The sequence below is a fragment of the Muntiacus reevesi genome, chromosome 9 (genome assembly GCF_963930625.1).
Source record: "Muntiacus reevesi chromosome 9, mMunRee1.1, whole genome shotgun sequence".
Taxonomy (NCBI): Eukaryota; Metazoa; Chordata; class Mammalia; order Artiodactyla; family Cervidae; genus Muntiacus; species Muntiacus reevesi.
Genome location: NC_089257.1, coordinates 26,053,399 through 26,075,064, shown reverse-complemented (window position 1 = coordinate 26,075,064; position 21,666 = coordinate 26,053,399). Strand labels below are relative to the sequence as shown.

Sequence of the window (21,666 nt, the reverse complement as noted above, 5' to 3'; positions counted from 1 at the left end):
CTTTTTATCACTTAAGTATCATGAAAGGATTTATAAGGACTGAATCCAGGGGAGAGAAACCCAGGGGATGTTTAATGTGGACCTCAAGAATGTGATGGTTTCTGACACAGGAAGGGGGCCTTGCTTCTCAAAATCTAATGATGGAAGAACGAGAGGAAATGGATTCTATCAAACTGAAATGATTTGCGCTTTATTCTGAGGGAGAATTTCCAGACTGCGAGGCCTGCTGAGCCTGGCCCGCTAGTTCCCTGTCTGTCCTTCAGTTCTCAGCTGAAACGACAGTGCCTCGGGGAGGCATCCCTTGGGGACAGCAGAGGCCTTGGGGAGGAAAGGCTTCCCTTTAAACTAAGCGTTCAGCACGTTGCACTTCTGTTACAGCATTTGTTGAGCTGTGTTGTTGCCTTGTTGAGTGTTTGTCTTCTTCCCTGGACCATCGTCTACGTTGGGGCAATGACCTTTCTGACCTTTTTCGGTGCCCTGGAATCAGTGCCTAGCACAGTGCCCATGGGGGCACTGGATAAAACCTTGTTGAATGAATAGACTTGGAATTGGTCTTCTCTTTTCTGAAGGCCTGTATCCACTTTACTATTTGGCTAGATTTGTGAGATTGTGGCTTACCCTGGTGGATTCAGTCTGTGATGACCAAATTCAGTTAAAAAAACAATTTTATGTATGTATGTATCCCTGTGTCTATTATGTATCTGTCTGTTCGTCCATCCATGTATCTATCATATATATCCATCATCTATATCTGTCTGTTGGTCTATGTACCTATCCATCCATGTATGTATCATCTGTCTATTTATTTATTGGAGTAAGAGACAAATTTGCTTAGAAAGCAAATGAGGGTCAGCAAACAGACCACATGTTTTCTCCTTCCTTTGTGACTGGGCACCACCCCAATTTCCATTCCTCTTGGCTATCATCACCTAGATATAGTCTCTTCCATGGTTTCCTGCAAAGGCTCCAAACAGAGGCTGAATATATGCAGTGTTCAGGATGGTTGTGAAAGACAAGGAGGAAACATGTTCTGCTGAGGGAGAGAAGAGATGGAGCAAGGTTTGGGGAGGCAAGCCTTGGATATTCTAGATTCTTCTTACTGGGGACAGAGGGTGGGGCTCCCCATGGCTCTCTTTTGAAACTTGTTTGGGGCAGCTCAGTTTCCTTACAGAAAAACATCATCAGATAATCTCCAGCCTTCCTTAAGAACTGTTTCTCAGGGTAGAGGAAAGGTACCCTATTATCTGTTTGAGCTTCCTGTTATTTGTATTGCCAGGAAGGCTAAAGTCAACAGCTACTTCTGTATTCTGTATTGTTTGCATTGTTAAAATCTTTGGGAAACTCATCCGGTTTCTTCTCCAGATGAGCTTCCCAGACCCTCTGGAAGACATTTAGAAACAGGCATCTCTTCAAATAGGTCATCAAGAAATAGTCTCTCAAAGTCAGGTTCTCTGTCTTCTTCTGAAGGCTACATTAGAGAATGTTTACTCATTATCCTTGTAGTTAGTAGGACTGACTGTCAGTTCAGCCTCTGGGCTAAGCACTGAGTTCAGAGATTCATGAGTGGGGTCTGATTCTGGTATCCCAGGCTCTCAGAAAGCACTGTGGGTCCTGGAGTTAAATCTGGGTTTGAGTCCTGCATGCGTGCCGAGTGGCTTTAGTCGTGTCCGACTCTTTGCAGCCCTATGGACTGTAGCCCACTAGACTCCTCTGTCTATGGGGTTCTCCAGGTGAGAATACTGGAGTGGGTTGCCATGCCCTCTTCCAAGGGATCTTCCCAACCCAGGGATCGAACCTGCATCTCCTGTGGCTCCTGCATTGCAGGCGGAATCTTGACTGCTGAGCCACCCAGAAGCCTGGATTTGAGTCCTGCCCCTCATCAATTATGTGGCAGTTGACAACACTCTGAACCTCAGTTTTCTTATCTTTAAGGCAGAGTAATAATACCTAGGCGCAGGGTTGTGTAAGTATTACCAGATCATGTGTGGAATAACTGACAGGGAGCAGTATTAGACCCTGGACCTCTCCTGTCCTCATTCAGCCCAAACTTTGTTCCAGCTGCACTTGAGAAATGCTTCCAGCTGCCTTTGGAAGATGCTCATTCCATTTCTGGGCAAAATATTAGCCAATAAGATTGCATTTAATTTGGTGGGGAGGGGACACCAAAGTGCTGACACCCACCTGCTTACTGGACCAACTGTTGCCAGGCATACACGGCAGCCGGGGATGTTCCGGGAAGCTTGGCTGCTGCAGAAGCTGGTGAAAATGAGTCGGCCGACGCGCTCCAGGCCTGTCTCTACTTGCTTGCTGACAGGCAGTCTCCAAGGCTGCTTGTCTCAGCAGGATCTGCCTCTTCCTGCCTTTGGTGCTGACAGTTGGCATGAGGCTGGAGGAGGAGATGGTATTTCCCTCCCTCTTGGGGAGAAGCACTCCTTTACAATGCTATTTCCTGGTCTCAGAGTGTAGAAAGACCCTCGGGGCAATTTAATGCAGTAGCTTCCATCTCATTCTGGAAATTTTGAAGTTCTTCAGGGTCACTGCTTCCCCCAGAAGCCCAGGCTTGGAATTTCCTGGTTGTGGAGGGACTGGGGCTGGGGGACCAGCTTTTGAATACATGAAGTGCCCACCTCTCAATCATATTGGGATGTTCATTCCTTCTGTCTCCCCCAAATACCTTTAATTACCTTTAACTGCTTAGTTCTGTTCGCCTCTAAAGAAGGGAAGATCCGGCCCCTCCTAGCCACACCTCAGATGTGACTAAAACTTCTGCATCTTTTAATAGGAGTGTTCGCTGTTGTGTCAGCTTCTCATTTTGCTTTTAGTTTCTTAAGAGTGTGGTTGCAGACTGCTGTTTGTGCTGAACCAAGACTATCAAAACACAGACAATTGTTCATAGTGTAAATACATTATAAATCAGAACCCAGGGGTCCCCTTGGTATATGGGAGAGCTGGGACTAGTCATCCAGGGTGTTTTTTTTTTTTTTTAATCTTCCTGTGGGAGAAGGAAAAAAATGAGCGTTTACTGAACACTTGTGATGAACCAAACTCAACGCCGATGCTTTCCCGGGAGTTTATTATCTAACTCCCATAAACCTCTCTTTGAGGTGTGCAGCAAATATCCGTTCAGTAAATGAATGACTGCATTTCCTCAGAGCCATTTTATAGGCTGAGAAACTGAGACTCATAAAGATGAAGTAACTTGCCCAAGAAGGCTCTGCTCTCATGTGGTGGGGCTGGAATTCAATCCACTCCCTCTAATACCACACCAGCATTCCCACTCAGTCTTATGGGGCCCATCCTATCCTCCCAATCTCCAGAACTGGAGGCCTTAAAGCTTCAAGGCGTCTCCTTTTCCTGAGAATCTGGGTTTTTCTGGCTCCTTGAAAATGAACGGTCTTGAAACGATGTAGTACTACTGAGAGTCATCCTTGGGAAAGCAGGTGGCGGGAACCTCCCTCTTTGCTCTCTGCCCTGGCAGGGGGACCTGTGAGACCGCCAGAGATCAGGGAGTCAATTGAGAGTGGGCGTCTCGACTTCCATTGGTGCAGGTGGGATCTGCTCGAACGCACCTCACTGGAGGATTGTCTCACAGCTAAAGAATGATCTGAGTTGGCCCGCGATGCTGAAATTTGCTACAGGGAGCACTGGGGCTGTTTGTAATAATTTAGGAGTAGTCTCTCTAAGGGAATCCGCGATCCTGCTGTGCTTCTCTTAATTGAAACCATTCTCTCCCTCCGACTTCGATGGGGCAGGTTCTAGTCTCTGTGGGCTGGAAGGCGTTTAGTTGGTGTAATCGGAGAGCAGGATGCTGGTAACACTCTTGTTTTGTCTATTATTTCTTTTTGTTGGCCGCTCCAGCCTGCTTGACGCAGCCATCACACCACTGCCGCCTTGATTCCAGAGGGAAATACCACAACCCTGCAGGCAAGAGCGAGCCACTCGGGTTTAGAGAACAAGTTTGAAAGAAACATAGACTTGTCCTGCTAAAGGCAGAGCCTTAGGTTGGCCAAGGGACCTAGAGACGACCAAAGCCGACTTCTTCCTGGGTCTGATAAAGAAACTGAAGCCTTACTGATGAGAACTGACGGCTTATTAGTAAGAAGTCAAACTCCAGATCCCAGGTCACTGGACTCTAATGCATTTCCACAAAACTAAAGAAACATCTATTGGGCACCATACTGTGAATCAGACATCACGGACATAAAGATGAACAAGGGTCCCAGTGGAACCCATTTTGATTCTATGGGTTAGTATCACTTGAGGCAGACTTCTTCCAAGAATAGTATTCTATAAATAGTGTCTGTCTATCCATCTATCCATTCATCTATCTGATGATTTCTTCCTTCCTTCCTTTCTGTCTTTCCCTCTTCCTTCTTTCTTTCCTTCCTATCTGTCAATTGTACATATTGTATAGAGTGGGGGCTTGTGTACCTGAATAATTAGGCTCCTGGCTCCTAACTGGGGGTCTTGAGTGGCTATTATCAGTGATACAGTGAATGGCTGGCCAGTTTATCAAGAATTGTCAGAGCAGAAGGCTCTTAGCCTTAAATACACTTTAATCTATAAGGTGATTATCTAATATTAATCAAATCCCAGTCACTTGACTAATCGTCAGGTACTTTGCTACCTGTTTCAAGTGCATGTCTTCATTTACACTTAAAAGCACCCCATGAGGGAGTTACCACCTTTTCTTTACTAAGGAAGAAATGAGGCTGAAAGGTTAAGAAATCATGGTGTGCCTAACATTCCACAGGACCCCAAACTGGGCTTTGGACCCAAGTCTCTAATGTGAAAGACTGTGAGCTTGGCTGCTGTAGCATCTTACAGTACCATGGGGGTGATTGCTCCATCACCTTAGTAGCTGTAAACTCCGAGAGGCTGAAGATGCAGGGAGATTCTTGTAAGTCTTCAGGGCTGGTCTGTGGACTTATCACAGTTGCAGTATGATGGGCTGCTCTGTCACGCTGATTTGGCTCCTTCAAGTTCAGGCAAAGACCCAGAATGGGTGTCTGCAGCCCACTTCCATCAAGTCTGTACCCAGCTTATGGCTCAAGTGGACACCGAAGCTGGCTCATTCAGTTGCCTTGGCCTTTGCCTGCCAAGTTTCCCGTGTTTATCCTAAGTCCGCATTCTAGGGACATCTTGTCATGGACCCTGGAAGGCAAAGATGAGTTCCAAACATGATTTAATCTCTCTGTTTGTGTATAGGTGTTTTCTTTCGTCAGGTATCTGATCTCACCAAGAGCCCTATAATAAATAAGGAAAATATACCCAACAGCTTCAGAAAAGAGTGAGCCTCAGACCACACAGACTGCCGGAAGAGGCAGCCTGTTTATCTTTTATTTTTGTGTAGTACTGTCACTACCCCATTGCCTTATTTATATTCTAAGCATTTCCCTGTGTGACTGTCTTGTTTCCCTACACTAAAGCATAAGCTCCTTCAGGGCAGGGACTTTGTGTATCCTCAGCTCCCAGGATCGTATCTTCCAGAAGGTGCTTTGAGTGTATGCCTTGCAGCATGCCCTAGGGAGACCAATAGTGACCTGAGAGGCACAGATTTCATAAGAAGAGTTCTTGTCATGCTCATCCTAGTGCTTCTAGAATGCCCCTCAAATGTCCGTGGTGAAAGGAGTTTAGGCCTTCACCTAGTGGGGTCTCTTTCCGTGTCCAATGACCATTTATTTGAAGGAAAATCCAGATCTAATTATTTTCTTTGACAGCTTGGCAGAAGGGTCATTTGTAACCTTCTCTATTTCCAAGCCTCCTGGCTTTTTTGTGAGCCATGTTCCTTAAGAGCGGGAAGTTATGTTTGGCCCACACTGGCTACACATGAAATGGTAAAGATTTTGGTCCAAACTCTGTGGCTTGAGTCGGATTTAAAAGCTTGTCAGGAATGAGCTCTCTGGAGCCTGGCATTTGCATCTGGCATCTGTGGTTACAGATGAGATTTCAGAGATTGAAAGCTCAGGAAGAGGTATGAATTACAAGCTCTTAGCTCACAGGGTAGTTGGAACCGTACTGATCCTAGAAATCTTCTGGCCCAGATTTTAAAAAATATCCCCATGATCCAGCGTCTCCCTTTGTAGGATTTCTGTTTTGAAACGTTTGTATTAATCTTTTTTTTTTTTTAATTGGAGTGTAATTTCTTTACAATGTTGTGTTAGTTTCTATTCTATAACTAAATGAATCAGTTACATGTATACATATATTCCGCCCCTCTTGGACCTCCCTCTATCCCCCCTGCCCCCGAGTCCCAACCATCTAGGTCATCACAGAGCACGGAGCTGATCTCCTTGTGTTATATGGCAGCTTCCCAATAGCTCTCTGTTTTACACATTGCAGTGTATATACGTCAATTCCAATCTCTCAATTCATCCTACCCTCCCCTTCTCCGCTGTGTCCACATGTCCGTTCTCTATGCCTGTGTCTCTACTCCTGCCCTGCAGATAAGTTCATCTGGACCATTTTTTTTAGATTCCATATTATGTATTAATATATGATATTTGTTTTTGTCTTTCTGACTTAACTTTGTTCTGTGTGACAGATTCTAGGTCCATCCACATCTCTATAAAGGACTCAATTTTGTTGTTTTTTATGGCTGAGTAATATTCCAAAAGCGTCTGGAGAATGAATAATGGTCAGGTTCTCGAACTGCAAAGGAGACTGATTCACATGGGTGGACACACACCGCTGTTCACTTTAGCATCTGAGAGAGAGAAACATAATCTATGAGAAGAGAGAATGACTGGGTCACAAAAACATGACCTGATGATTTCCAAGCCCTCCTAATTCAAAATCAGTGGAAATCTAGAATTCTCCTTGGTCACTTTAATACTTGTTATTAATACATGCTTTTGTAGCTGCATCAGTTCACTGCTGTTGTATTTGAAGAGGAACGGGGCAACCTAAAGGCCTGGTTCTTCTTCTATCTCAATCCACGTAAAGGTGCCAGGCTGCCTGACCCCTTAATAGTGCAAACTTGGACAAATTATTTTCTTCTTTTTGGATATCATAAGAGTCTGTATTCCAAGTACCAAAATTCGGAAATAAGAAAAACAGGTGAATTATCAACAATTAAATATTAAAATGCCAATTAATTAAATGTTTAATTTGACATAATTATCTCATAGAGGCAAGTTACATTTAATTATATAAATAAATGAATAGGAAAAGAACAAGTTTCTTAACCTCTCTAAACTGTAGTTTTCTTATCTGTAATAAGGTCTGATATAGGTAATAGTCCTTATATCATACACTTGTTGTGGGAATTAAATGAGATAATCAGTGTGACGCACTTAGCACACAGTGGGTGCTCCATTCGTGGTAATGTCACAGAGGAGCCCAGCCAGAGGTCTAGCAGTAGGACCTGTCCCAACCACACCCAACAGGGTCCTTGCATTTCCAGCCCCCAGTTTAAGAGTCTCTGTGCCCCAAGCAGAGGAGCGTGGCTTTCGTAAACATCTAAACTAACTCATGTCAGAGACCCGGTATAATTCCAGCATTTGACTTGTGACCATGCCAGTTTCATAGTCGAATGTTGAGTCAGTTGTGCACTGAACCTCACTTGTTTCATCTGCAAAATGGAGTTGATGATTTGACCTCTCAAAGCTGTTCTGGGGATCCCATGGTAGGACACTGTTACCACACCTAGATTAATGTCCGACACCAAAAAGCAGCTACATAGATTCCAGAATCTTTTCTTCATCCCTTGAAAGGATGCTGGAAGAGATAGGGTCAAGGAATTCAAATCCAAGTTGGAGATACCCCAGCCTGGGCAGTCTTGCTGGGCTCTGCGGGAACTGGTGCTGGCCTTCTGTTCCCCTCACCCTAGATGGCTCTACCTTGGAGGACAGCAGCTTCACCTCAGTTTCTGGATCTGTCAATCCTCTCGAGTCCATTGCTGATCAGCTCCCATCACTGCAGATTAGATTTGGAAAGGCAGACTTAGCTGTCTTCTCTCCACAGGGTGAAGCAGGACCAACCTTTAAGGAGAACTTTACATTGCAAGACATTTTTATTCTTGAGACTAATGAGAGCATTTTTTAAAAAATTACTAAGCTTGGATCATTTATAAAGCATTTTATACAATGCATTTCATTTGGGCTGCAGCCTTCAAGCTGCAGAGCCTTGTACTAATGACTTAGCGCTCTGACCCTCTGCTTTCACAGCTGTCATAGGGGGTGACTAACCCTCTTAGGATGCTTTGGAGCCCCTGGCACAAAGGATGCCTTGCCAAGCAGTGGTTATCATCACTATTATGGGCCCCTACTGCAGTGGTTTCCTGAGTGTTCCATGCAGCTTCTTAAAGCATTGTGGAGGGTATCAGGACCCTTGGTGGGGTGGGGTGGGGGCTGGGCAAGAATGAGCTGCTGTTGGATCTAGGGTCTTGGCCTCTTCGTCCTCCCATGGAAGCAGCTCTGCTTCCCTCCATTCTTAAATATTGTGGTTCTGCCTAAGACATTGGGAGGAGAAGGGAAGGTAAAGTATGAAAACCATCACCCTTCTGTCTGAGTGCTATCTTCCCCTTTGCTGGCTGACACCCAAGATGGAAAGGTCAGAACCACAGATAATGGGGAAAATCAGAATACCTCGAAAATCTGAGTTGAGGTCTGGGTTTTATTCAAATTCTGTAAGACTTAGGAGTCTCTGAATCTCTTGCTCCTTAGTTTCTTCATCTGTAAAATGGGGCCACAGTACCTACCTGATGGGCCTCACAGGGCTGCTTTTGGATGTGGAAATGCTTCATAATTAATTGAGCTGGAAAGACCCCACCAGAGTGATATTACTGACACCTGCTTGTGCTTTGATCCACCTGTTCTGCTGAGGTTGGAGCCTGTGTGTGTCTTAATCAATATTAGATTTTTGAAAAGTGTTCTGAGATCTTCATACCACTCCAGGTGTGCATCTGGCTCCTCCCTGCTTTATCCTACTAGCTCAAGCATTTCCTAACTCCTCCATTCATCCTGGGAGGCAGGAAGTTTAGGTGTGAACCCAGAGATGGAGAGTGATTTATTCAAGGCCACGCAGCTCACGATGAACAGGATTTAGACTAGAACCCCTTCGCCCTTCTCCCAGATGGGGGCCCTACAGGTCATCTGCGTGTCAGTGACTCACTAACCCTCCCGAGAAGCAGCTGTTCTCTGTGAGTGACAGTCTCAGCCCACCTCAGCTCTCATGAATGCTCTGTGCTGTGCTGTGTTTAGTTGCTCAGTCGTGTCTGACTCTTTGTAACCCCATGGACTGAACCCCGCCAGGCACATCTGTCCATGGCGTTCTCCAGGCAAGAATACTGGCACGGGTTGACACGCCCTCCTCCAGGAGGTCTTCCCGACCCAAGGGATTGAACCCAGGTCCCCCGTACTGCAGGCGATTCTTCACTGTGTGAGCCGTCAGAGAAGCCCAAGAATGCTGGAGTGGGGAGCCTAGCCCTTCTCCAGGGGATCCTCCCGACCCAGGAATCCAGCCGGGGTTTCCTGCATTGTAGGCGGATTCTTTACCAGCTGAGCTACCAGGGAAGCCCCTCGTGAAGTACTCCCCTCAAAATAAAACCAGCCAGTTCCTCAAAGATCGGGTTTCAGACCTGAGCCAGAGCTGTACCTGAACTAGATAGGTGATATAACTGTAACTAGCCACCCACCCCCCCCAAGTATATATAGTTATGAAACAAAGTAGGACCTCTCTTTTTTTTTTCTACTTGCAACAGGAAAAAAAAACCCCATGTGGGCTCCTGAGATACTTTTTCATTTGTTTTTAACCACATCCTGGGTTTGTGTTAGTCAGTCTGTTAAACAGATATGATCCAAAAAAGAAGAAAACAGAAGAAAACAAAGGTCTCAGGCCCAGAGCATTTTCTGGTCACCATAGCAACATGTAGGGGTTACACGCTGTGGTTTCTCTCCCTCAGCTGTCTTCCCGGAGACTCGCTCATCAAAAACCACTTAGCCTCACAGAACTGGGTACTGAGGTGACAGTTCTGGGACACACTTTCCTTGGCCAGAAAGACTGTTGGATCCAGGATCAGGAGTGGGGGCCTAAGCAGACCTTCCCACCCTCTCCTCTCCCCCAGTTCCCATCCTTCCACCAGGAGGCAGGGGTGGGGGCTCTTTCTTTAGACTCTGTACAAAACAAGCTAAGAGCTTCATGGGGTTGGTCCTTTGGAGGCCTAGACTGAAGGGTCAGGGTAGTGGCTGAGAGCCCTTGGACTCTCCTCTGGCAGAGCGGATGTGATAGGTCCTTGTGGGTTCAGTGTTGGCTGCCATGACAGGCTCCTTGGACAGGAGGCTGAGAGGCCAGGGGATAGAGTCGGGCGCCAAAAAATTGGGGTGCATTTCCCTTCTGAGTGCCAGGAGATGAATAGCTCAGTTGAAAGCCACCCAGAACACATTCTGGAGGAAATTCTCTGGGGATGATGGTGTATGAGTATTTTCTCTGCTCATTAAACCCTCACCCGCCTCCAGGGCAATTCCGGGAGAGACTGAGTCACTCAAGACTCATGGTCTGCCTGGGGCAGCCAAAGGCGATTCGGCCACTGAGCGTGATTTTGGCCTGGTTCAGAAGGGGGTGCTGAACAATAGACCCTTTCATCAGGCGCCCATCACATGGGCATCAGGGGATGGGGGTGAGAGATGTGGGGCAGCAGGAGCGCTGCCAGCCTTCTGGACTGGCAGACCTGGGTGGCAGCAGGGGCTGTAATTGCCAGGAAGACTCCTAGATGGAAACTTCTGGGCTTTGAAGGCATTAAACAATCGCAATGAAGAACAGGATGGTTTCTTCATGTCCCATTAACACTGTGGACTGTGGCCTTTATTGGAACGGCTTGCTCAGGCCTCTTATAAAAGCAAGTTCAGTAGTCAGAGCACTGGACAGGGGTCAGGAATCTAGCAATTATGGACCCTGGAGGTCCTGCTTCTCTCACAATGGCTGGGGGCATGCTTAGTCATTGTGGATTTTTGTTTCCTCTTGTGTCTCATGAGAATTTGGTTAGCTGCTCCCTGTTATCCTGCCTGGCTTTAAACACAGGTGATCCAATTAGCCATAGTGCTTTAAAAAAAATTTTGACTTTTTCTGTCCTTAATTCTGATCAGAATCAGTTCCATTAGATTTGTGAGTTGCATAACCTTTTCCAGACATGAGCTCAGCAAATCAGAAGATAGAAAAAGGATCCTGGCTAACTTGTGATGAACAGTATAAAGGTGAAAAATGTAGAGAACCTACAAATGCTTTTGGCTTGCATGTGTTTGACTCCAGGAGTTTGATGGACTGGATGGAGTGTCATGCCCCAGCTGGAATGGCCTGGTCTGTTGAAATTTGTAGGCTGGTCATCAGATATCTCAAAATGTCACAGGGACAGACTGTGGTCTGGTATCCCAGTCCTAGGCCAACCTGTCTTCATTCTGCCCTGCCTGATCTCTGCCAGAGTCCTCAGACTGTAAAGGGCAGACGAGGCCTGAAGCTGCAGCTGGGGTTGGAGTCTTTGCTCTTCAAGGGGATGACGGGAAGAGGACAGGTAGGATGAGAAAGAGGAAGCCAGCCTTCTGTTGGGGAAAGTCAGCAAACACAGGGACCTCCTTGGCATCTTTGCCTCGGGGAGAAGGGTGTAAGTTCCATTAGTGCAGATTTTCCCACTGACATCTTCCCAAACTCTTAGGAGAAGGGCCCTACCTTTTTAAGCCTTTGGTCCAGAATCAAGAGACCTGTGATCTTAAAATAATACTTGAGCTTGTTAATATTTAAGAAGCTCAAATTTCTCTCTGCAGAGCCCTCTTTTAATTCTCACCTCTCTGCACCTTACAAACCACGTGGAGAAGAAGAGGATTTCCTGTAGCTTAGCATCTGTCCCACGTATGAGGTGCCACTTAACACCGCAATGTGATCAGCCAGACTGCCCAATCGGAAATCTGGTCTGCTGGCCCCTGGCTCAGGTCACTCCTGTCTTCTCAAAGACTCAGTTACCTTCTGTGTCAAATGGGGATAATAAAAGTGCCTGCCACATAGCCACCACTACTGTGAGAATTAAATGAATTTTTAGGTGTAAAATATTAAAAACCTCATATGGGTTCAATTAGGTGCTGGATGAATGTTTGCAGTTATTATCATGGCCGTGGAAAATACACAAGTCACTCAGTTGCAGGAACTGGCCTTCTCCCGGTCTTCAAGAAGACCAACTTCCCCAGACACACAGCCTACTCTGGTGAGACCAAATCAGAAAAAAAATCTCATTCTGCCTTAATGCTGCCTCACCCTTTCTGAGATGACGGAAGGGGCCAGGCCCATCTAGGTGGCGCCTGTTGGAAAACACACTAATTGATTTGGGGCCATCTGGAGAAGCCTGGCTCGGAGACCTGCCTCTGGGCACAGCATGACTGCAGATGGCCTCCTGGGGTCTGCATGTGGGGTGACTGTGCGTGTTCTCTCTCGGGAGATCCGGCCTCAGAAGGGGCCCTATGATAGGATGCAAAAAGGCTGTGCTCATCTTGGAGAGGACGACTGTCAAGTCCAGACAGACAATACTGGTTACCGAGCTGAAAGTTGGTCTCTGCCACATTTGCTTTCAGGGAAAATGGCAAAAGTTTTCAGAAGCAAATGCTTCAAGACATTTGAAGTATCTACTGGGAAATACTCAAAAAGGCCAGCTACAGATTCTTTTAGACACGCCTTGTTTTGTTTGTACCTCACACAGTCTGTCTGTCCTGGGGGGAGTGGGGAGCATTTCCTTCCTTCATTCATTTGTTCCATGTGTGCCTCCCTCTGTGGTACTGCACAAGGTCCTGGGGAGAGACGCAGTCACTGCTCTCAGGAAGCCCGCAAAGAAGTTCCAAAATTCTAGAATCTTGGAATTTCTAATTAACGAAGAAACCTTAAAGGAAGATCCCCTGGAAGAGGGCATGGCAACCCTCTCCAGTATTCTTGCCTGGAGAATCCCATGGAAAGAGAAGCTTGGTGGGCTATAGTCCATGGAGTCGCAAAGAGTTGGACATGACTGAGTGACTAACACTTTCACTTTAAAGATAATTTCTTATAATTCAGTAGCTGTTTCTGTCATAGACATCTTTGAGAAGCTAATGGAAACCCAGGGATGCTGTCCCCAGCGAAACACCTACACACGTGTACACACTTGCATGCACATGCCTACAGATACATAGATATGTACATACACACAGAATCTTGCATATAAGTAATTTCACAGGTTTATAGACCCCTGAAGACCCGCTCATGAAAACTTTTGTCCCTCAGCCCTACTGGTCAGCTGTGTGACATCCCGTCCCCAGCGCTACTCACCTTCTAAGCTCTGGGGACCCTCAGACAATGGCGCGTTGGGTAAACATTACACAGTGTGGTACTCTCAGAAGAGGCTGTGATTTTCTTCCACTTGTGAAGCGACTGGAGTAAACCAAGAAGCTACTCATCTCAGGCCCTCGGCAAGATTTTGAAGTGTGCTAGGGTGATTTTACTAAAAAGATCTATTTTTCTTGACGTCTTAGTGAAAAATATAGGCAAGATTAATGGTGTTATGGGTCAGCTTTGGTTTGGTAAAACAGATTTACCTAGAACCCCATGGAATTGGCAGCATAGCACAGGAGATGGAACCCTGACTGCCCCACTTGGGTGACTTTGGACACACTATTTAATCTGTTTGTGCCTCAGTTTCTTTCTCTCTAAAATGGGCTTGGCGGTAGTGCCTATTCCATAGCATTTTTGTGAGAATTAATTTAGCTGAAGTAGATCACGCACCTAATGAGTATAAAACACCCATTGGCTCTAATTAAGTGCCAAACATCATATGGAGAGTTTGACATGCTTTGTCTCATTTCACAGTCCCACAAACCCTGATGACATTGTCATCCCATCAAGGAGAAGGCGGAGTGTCAGAGAGCTTAAGGAACTATCTATCTGTGTAACCCAGAGTTAGTAGCAATGTCAGGACTTGAAGCCAGGGTATATCTTGGGTATATCTCCTCTAAGTTGAACTACAAGGCTTCATTGTGAGTTGGTGCCAGAGAGTGGATTACACAGGTCTCTTGGTGAGCATGTTTTTTGTGGTCTTCCCGACAGGCCACTGGTAGAGTTCTTCCCACATGGGCAGTGAGATCCCTGAGTGCCAGGCCCATGACACCTCTGTCCTCCTGGCAACCCCATCATAACAAACACTCTCCCTCCAGAAAGACACCACCCGGAATCTGAAAGTGGCCTCCAACCATTACTTTTGCCCATCAGATCTCTCAGAGGGAGGAACATGGGATCACTCCTTTATTTCATGATTTATTGGAGACCAGAGGGCCCAGCGGAAAGCATTCTTGATTCATGTCCAGCTGGACAGTCTTGTTGGAGAGATTCATTTGGCCGTTTACTATTAGGCCCTTGAGTCACGGCAGCTCCTGGATCACAGAGATCTCTGTTTATCCAGAGCGATGCCCAGATGTCTGGGGAATCCTGCCTTTCTACAGGTGTTGGCAGCGTGGCCATTACCATGGACACGAGTGGCTGTCCTGTGATTGGTGGTTCATGGCTGCTCATGCCTCAGCCTTGCTCTAACGTAAACCTTGGGGATATTTTGGGCTCTAAATGGGGGAGGTTGGGAGTGCATAAAATGTTCTGTAAATTGGGTTTAGGAGTAGTGACCTGATGGTTAAGCCTGTGGTCTCTTGATGCCCACACTGGCTGGGTTTGAATCCTGGCTCCATCGTTACGAGTTCTGTGAACCTGGGCACGTTTCTTCCCCTCTCTGTGCCTCAGTTTCTGTATCTGGAAAGTGGGGACAATAATATCACCTACCATATGGCAGGGTTTTACGGATAAAATGAGTTAATACTTGTCAAATGCATAGAAGAGTGTCTGGCCTATACATCATAAGTGCACAATATGTGTTAACAGCTATTATTGCTGTTAGTATTACTAATACCCTTTGGGGGCAGTAATTTCCGCTTGTGTAAGTGTTAAGAAAGTGTTGGAAAATCTTCATACAGTATTAAGACTTAACGGATACACAACCCTGAAAGGCTTGGTCCTTTTTAAGGCACGAGGGACCCAGAGGGGAGGAACTGTGAATACTCTTGACCTGAATTGAAGGTGTTGGAACCGTCTTTGGAATTCCTAGATGGCTGAATGCCATCAGGGCTAGGATGGGACCATTTTTATGTGTGAGACTAAGATGAATATAAGCTGTGGAATCCTCACATTGCATAGAATTTCTTCATTCACCCAGCAGCCCCTTTTCTGAGATCTACTGCACGCCCCGTTTAATTTTTGCACTTCTAGGAAGGCTGAAGCTAGATTTTATCCGTGCTTTCCTGTCTTGGCTGACCACAAGCACACACGACACATTCACCAGTCTCACGCACACGGAGAGACACCTTCACACATGCATGTGTGTGTTATCTATCAAGGGATATTGGTTGCTCCTCGTGGAACTCAAGAGATTTTATTCACAAGTCTCAATCTGAATGGTTCCTTTCGCATTTGCATATTCTACATGCCAGGTGGCAAACCCAAATTCATGTTAATAACACAGAAACTGCCATTTAGCTCCAAGCCACTGTCCATGCCTCAGACTTTACATTAAACCTGGGAGTGACAGCAGCCACCGGCCGCGTGCTGACGGCCACGCACTGCCTCTCCCGGCATCCGCTGAGATCTCTCCTAACAGTCTCACCTCCAAGAAGCTGATTGGGAGGCTTTGTTTCTCTTTTGTAAGCTACACTGAGAGTGCCTCCGGAAGGACAGTCACTCAGCGCAACAGTTTCTCTTGGCAAAGATTGGTCAACCAAAGCCAAAGCTGAAAATGTCAGTAAAAACAAACAGTATTTCAAAAGCACCTTGTCCGTTTCCCTCCTCTGTGCTCCTCTAGCCTCATCAGCCAAGCGTTGTGTGAGTGGCTTCCGAAGGACACCATTAGACCAGAAAGGAAATCCCCCGAACACATTTGCTCCGTTTCACCTAGTTCTGACACTTCTTTAAAAGCAACTGTGTGCTGGTGAAACAAAGAAAAGAAAATCACTTGATACTGCCTTATGTCTTTTCAAAGCGCCATTTCTTCTTTTACTGTGTTCAGAATCGAGAAAGATTGTGGAGAGGTTTCACAGTTCTCTTATCATCTCGGTTTGCACTTTGTCAGACACTGTTTTCTCATGGTTGGAAGCTACTTCCTGCTCAGAAAGGAGAGAGCAGTTGTTGTCCTTACAGTTCCATTAACACTGACCCTATCTTTGTCATTAGGTCACAGTTGTTTAGGTGTATCCCTCCAGAGTGAAGACTTGCTCTAATGATATGAAAGGATTCCTGGGCACACGGGAATAAGTGGATCAGAGTGTGGGTTTTGGTGTTAAACAGACCTGAGATGGAATTCCAGCTCTGCCACTTAATTGCTGGGTGACTTCGGGAAGTCATTTCATTTTTCTCAGCTCCAGTTTCTTCACCTATGAATAATATGTATATAACTCACCTATAAGTCACCTCTCAGGGTTCTTGAAAGATGATGCCACACAGAACCCCAAAGAAGCTGGGTACCCAGGGACACGGCAGTCACAGACATTCCCACCCTGGCTATCAGCTCGGAAATATATTGCTAAAACAGAACAGCTGGGATTCAGGAAGGCAGCTACAGGCTCTGGACAGCAACCCTCGCTTCCTTGGGCAACTCACTTTTCTGAGCCTCAGTTTTCTCAATGATGTGCTCAGTCGCTCAGTCGTGTTTCTCTGTGGTCCCATGGACTGTAGCCAGCCAGGTTCCTCTGTCCATGGAATTCTCCAGGCAAGAATACTGGAGTGGGTTGCTGTTTCCTCCTAGTGATCAAACTCAGGTCTCTTATGTCTCCTGCGTTGGCAGGTAGGTTCTTTATCACTAGCGCCACCTGGACAGAATGTACAAGTGATGCTACTTTCCTGCCTCTTATCTCAGATTTAAGCATGAGGCAGTGACGCTTTGACATGCTACAGTGAAGGTGGAAGGCTCTGGCCAGTAGGGAAGATTATTTGGCTTTGCAATGAGGCTGCTCTAAAACAAACTTCTTACTCTTTCCAAATTATGGATGCAGAACAATCTAACCTTTCCTTTTCATCCCACAGATCTGAATATAACCTGCCGATATGCAGGCGTATTCCACGTGGAGAAGAATGGTCGCTACAGCATCTCCAAGACTGAGGCTGCCGACCTCTGCAAGGCCTTCAATAGCACGCTTCCCACCATGGCCCAGATGGAGGTGGCTCGGAGCATAGGGTTTGAGACCTGCAGGTAAGGGACTGGCACCTGCCTACGCCCCAAGCCCACTGCTGAAGGCTAGCTGCCTGGGTCCAGGGGGCGGGACTTAGACCCGGAAGCGTCCTCTCTGACAGCTGAGTGTCCGGTTGCCCGAAGAGTCGGCCCCACCCATGAATTTGGGCAAGTCAATCTGGAACCAGTACGACTACTCAAATTTAAGGCCAGCCAAAGACACCTTTGTGAATCACAGCAGGGTTTCCCAGGGGAGGCTTTAAAGGTCGTAGGTTGGAATCCACTTGCCTGAAGCTCCTGTCGACAGCGCGCTTTGAAGAAGCCAGCAGTATCATTGTCAGAACCACAAGAAATCGAAAAACCAAATAACAGTGTTTAAGATGAATACGTGCCTGGTGGAGCTTGACCCTGCAGACTTGGCTGAAGCAGGCTTTTCAAACTCTTTCTCTCTCGTTTGATTTTGTTTCTCTTCTGTGTTGCTCTGATTTGAGAGAAAAGGGCACGAGAATTATTAAGATGTATATTATTACAAGTGATTGCACAGCGGTGAGAGGGGCTGAGGGAGGCCTCCTGAGCGCCTCCTACCGGACCTCACAGCGCTCGGGGAGCCGTCCTCGGGTCCTTCTGTCCAGGATGTTCACAGCAGGCTCGCCCGTGTGTGCACACTCAGCTGCTTAGTCCTGTCTGACTCTTTGAGACCCCATGGACTGTAGGCTGCCAGGCTCCTCTGTCCATGGAATTTTCCAGGCAAGAACACTGGAGTGGGTAGCCATTTCCTACCCCAGGGGATTTTTCCCACATAGGGATTGAACCTGCATCTCTTGAATCTCCTGCGTTGGCAGGTGGACTCTTTACCGCTGAGCCACTTGGGCAGCCCTCACAGCAGGCATGGCCCTTATTTTCTGAATTTTTTTACAGCCCTGTGGTAAGTGGTGCACATTAAGAGCGAGCAGTGGTGACCACCGTGGTGAGGTGTTTGGGTTTGGTTTGTTTTCATGAGAAGAACCCTAGGGAATCTGGACAACTGCGGTCCGAAGTTTCCGCCCCGTCCTGCAGCCGCCCCTCTGCACTTTTGCAATGTGACATTAGGTAACATGGTTCTCTTTTCTCATTAACATGCTCACATACAAACACAGGCTGCTTTTAAAAAAGTCTAGCTGCAGAACTCTTTTTGGAAACCATTCAATGTAAGTTAAGTGCGTCTATCCCATGTCCTTGGGTAAGGCACCTGTAGTCTGGGTGGGAACTGAGACTTAGGAAGATGAAGCATCTTTTCAATTTTTCTAATACGGTGAACCCTAGCCACGCTTGGCTATTGACATCTAATTAAAATTAAATAAAATAAAAACTTTGGCTCTTGGTGGCACTAACTATGTTTCAAGTGCCTAATTAGCCACAAATGCCTGGCAGCTACTTTTATCAGACAACTGAGATTATAGAATGTTTCTATTTCACAGAAAGTTGTGTTGAGCAGCTTTGCTCTGAAGTGAAGATCAGATGTGTGCAGACATCTGCGTGTGTTCCAGCAGGGTCTGGGAGAATATAAAAAAAAGGAGCAGATAGCTCAGGTAGCTTCTGAACTTGAGGTGTAGGCTCAATGCAGAAAGTTAATTAGCAGGTCCACTTATTCTATACCTAAGGCTAATTATTTAAATATGGCCCTGACTAGGCCAGTGGCCTAAGAAAGTGGATTTTGTAAGCTGAATTTTGATTGTGAAATGCAGGCAAGGAAAACTTATGAAATACGGAAATGTTCTTATATGCTGAGAACAAGGGAAGTTCTTACTGTGCCCAGTGGCCAATTATCCAGCCCTTAGATGCTGGACAAAGGGCTTCCCAGGTGGTTCAGTGGTAAAGACTACACCTGCCAATGTAGGAGACTTGAGTTTGATCCCTGGGTTGGGAAGATCCTCTAGAGGAAGAAATGGCAACCCACTCCAGTGTTCTTGCCTGGAGAATCCTATGGACAGAGGAGCCTGCAGGCTGCAGTCCACGGGGTCGCAAAGAATCGAACATGACTCAGTGAGCACAGCACAGACCCCAGCTCATCTATGCGTATCTCTGTCTTAATCCTCAAGCTGCACCAGGGGTTGGTTGTGTGACTCCACTTTGCAGAGTAAGCAACCGAGGCTTAGTTCTGCAGCCTGTCCTGGGCCACATCACTTGCATGGGGAGGAGTCTAGACTCCAGGCCAGCTTCTGAGCCCAGGGCAAGACTTAATGACTCAGCCCTTCCGAAGAACCGAGAGCAAAAGAGAGATGAAAGTCTGCTGCTTGGATGGATTTGCCGAGTATTTCTTTTCTTCTTGGGAACAGCAACCTACTCATGTAGTATGTGTGCATGTGTGCTAAGTTGACTCATGTAGGATACAAACATAAAAATTTTAATATCCCTAACTTATGGGCAGGGTGACACGTAAAACCTACAGTCAACACAATGTAGTAAAAACTTAGGAATGATTTACAGAGGGTATTGTAAATTCTAGAATGTCAGTGTTATATGGGCTAGCAGAATGTGATGGGAGTAAAATGGGGAGTGGGTTCACCAGGAGTTTTATTATTTAAAAAAGGCAAAGAAAAACTATGCCAAAGAAATCTATCATTTCACCCATAGCTGGTTCTAAATGTTGCAAAATATATTTCCATAATTTCACTCAGGTAGCTGTGAATCAGATACCTGCCATAGGATAGATGGGAGAGTCTCAGAGGTGATGGGAAAACCTTAGCAGCTACTCTCTAAAGTCTGCCCCACCCTGATTAGTTGGGATCCTCAGATACATGGAAACGCATTAATATTTAATTGTGCCTCTCCCCCCACCAAGCTCAGGAGTCTTTGGAGAAACCAGTCTGGCCATGCAGATGAGGAATTAGTCATGTCAGCTTTTGCAATTTAGACATAATGAGTTCAAGGTGCTTAGAAATTTCAGACTCACAGCCATTTCTGTGGGTCTTGCAGGGCAATGCAGTACATACTATTGCCCCTGGCAAGAAAGATTGAAGGGATTTGGGCTGTGCATTTTAGCCAGCATTGCATTTTCAAAAACCTGTTGGATTTAGTGCTCTGCTTTTCCCTTGCCACCACCTTTTCCCTTGCAAATGGTATTTTCTCAGTCCACACCTCATTTTTTGAGGCATTTTAGATTTGAGAGAAATCGTGTGGTAAGTATTCAACCACCAGGATGCTAGTCAGAGGCTGGGTACTGTATGTTGTATCTGAAAAGGATACACATGCTTCTCCAGCACGCTCCCAGAAGCACCATGATGGGATGGAGGAGTTTAAGCACTTCTCTGACTGTTGCTTCTGGAAAATTCCTGAGCTAATGAAGCATTGCTATCTACTTAATCATTAGTGGTAAAAGTTGCTCAGTCATGTCTGACTCTTTGCAATTCTCCAGGCCAGAATACTGGAGTGGGTAGCCTTTCCCTCCTCAGGGGATCTTCCCAACCCAGGGATCGAACCCAGATCTCCCGCATTACAGGCGAATTCTTTACCAGCTGAGCCACCGGGGGAAGCCCAAGAATACTGGAGTGGATAGCCTATCCCTTCTCCAGTGGATCTTCCCAACCCAGGAATTGAACCACGGTCTCCTACATTGCAGGTGGATTCTTTACCAACTGAACTATGAGGGAAGCCCATTAATCATTAGTACTCATATTTTAATGACTGTCAATTTACTTCCACTAGCAGTGGAATCATGCCTGAGATGTTCATGGGACAAGAGGCATTGTATCTGGCATATATTAATTAATAAGGTGGCTCAGTTGGTAAAGAATCTGCCTGCAATGCAGGAGACCCAGGTTCAATCCCTGGGTTGGGAAAATCCCCTGGAGAAGAAAATGGCAACCCACTCCAGTATTCTTGCTTGGAGAATTCCATGGACAGAGGAGCCTGGTGGGCTACAGTCCATGGGGTTGCAAAGAATCAGACATGACTGAGCGACTTTCACATGTTTAGAGCAATGAAGTCCGGAATGAGGGAATCGCAGAAAAAGATGAGACCAGGAAAGAAGAGGCGGGTATGGGAAATAAGGCAGGTTTGCGATTTATGGACTGAGATGAATCTGACATTGCAATGTGACATTAGTTCCCATCTAATGGGAGCCGGTCGTTTTCTGTATTTTCTGGCAAATAGAATGGTAATGGCGGGCCAGAGTGGATCTCACATGGTAAAGGGATCATTTTATCCATGATTTTGTCTTCCCTCTGCTCATTCAAACTGATTGCTGATCACGGATTTCATTAGCAACGAATCGATGGTTTTAAAAAATGTTATAGAGCTCCAAGAAAATCACTTTGTCTCCATCAGCCTTTTTGGTCCCTTTCACTGTCCCTCGGCTGTTGTTTTTGGCTTTTGTGTAACTCGGTTGTTAAAAACTCTGACATGCCTAAGGGTGAGCTGAAGAAAGTATTGCACTGCGTGAAACGTGGTTGGATGGGATTTTATGAAGTCCCTAACTACAC

At 46.2% G+C, this 21,666-nt stretch overlaps 1 protein-coding gene across 11 annotated transcripts in view; it reads left to right on the top strand.

Moving 5' to 3' along the window:
• Positions 1-21,666, top strand: part of CD44 (CD44 molecule (IN blood group)) — an 89,511-nt gene that overhangs the window by 20,121 nt on the left and 47,724 nt on the right. For all 11 annotated transcript variants that reach the window (XM_065944207.1, XM_065944206.1, XM_065944208.1 and 8 more), the window contains one exon: positions 17,062-17,227. In XM_065944207.1, coding sequence (XP_065800279.1) covers positions 17,062-17,227 — 166 coding nt within the window. The remainder of the gene's footprint in view (positions 1-17,061; positions 17,228-21,666) is intronic.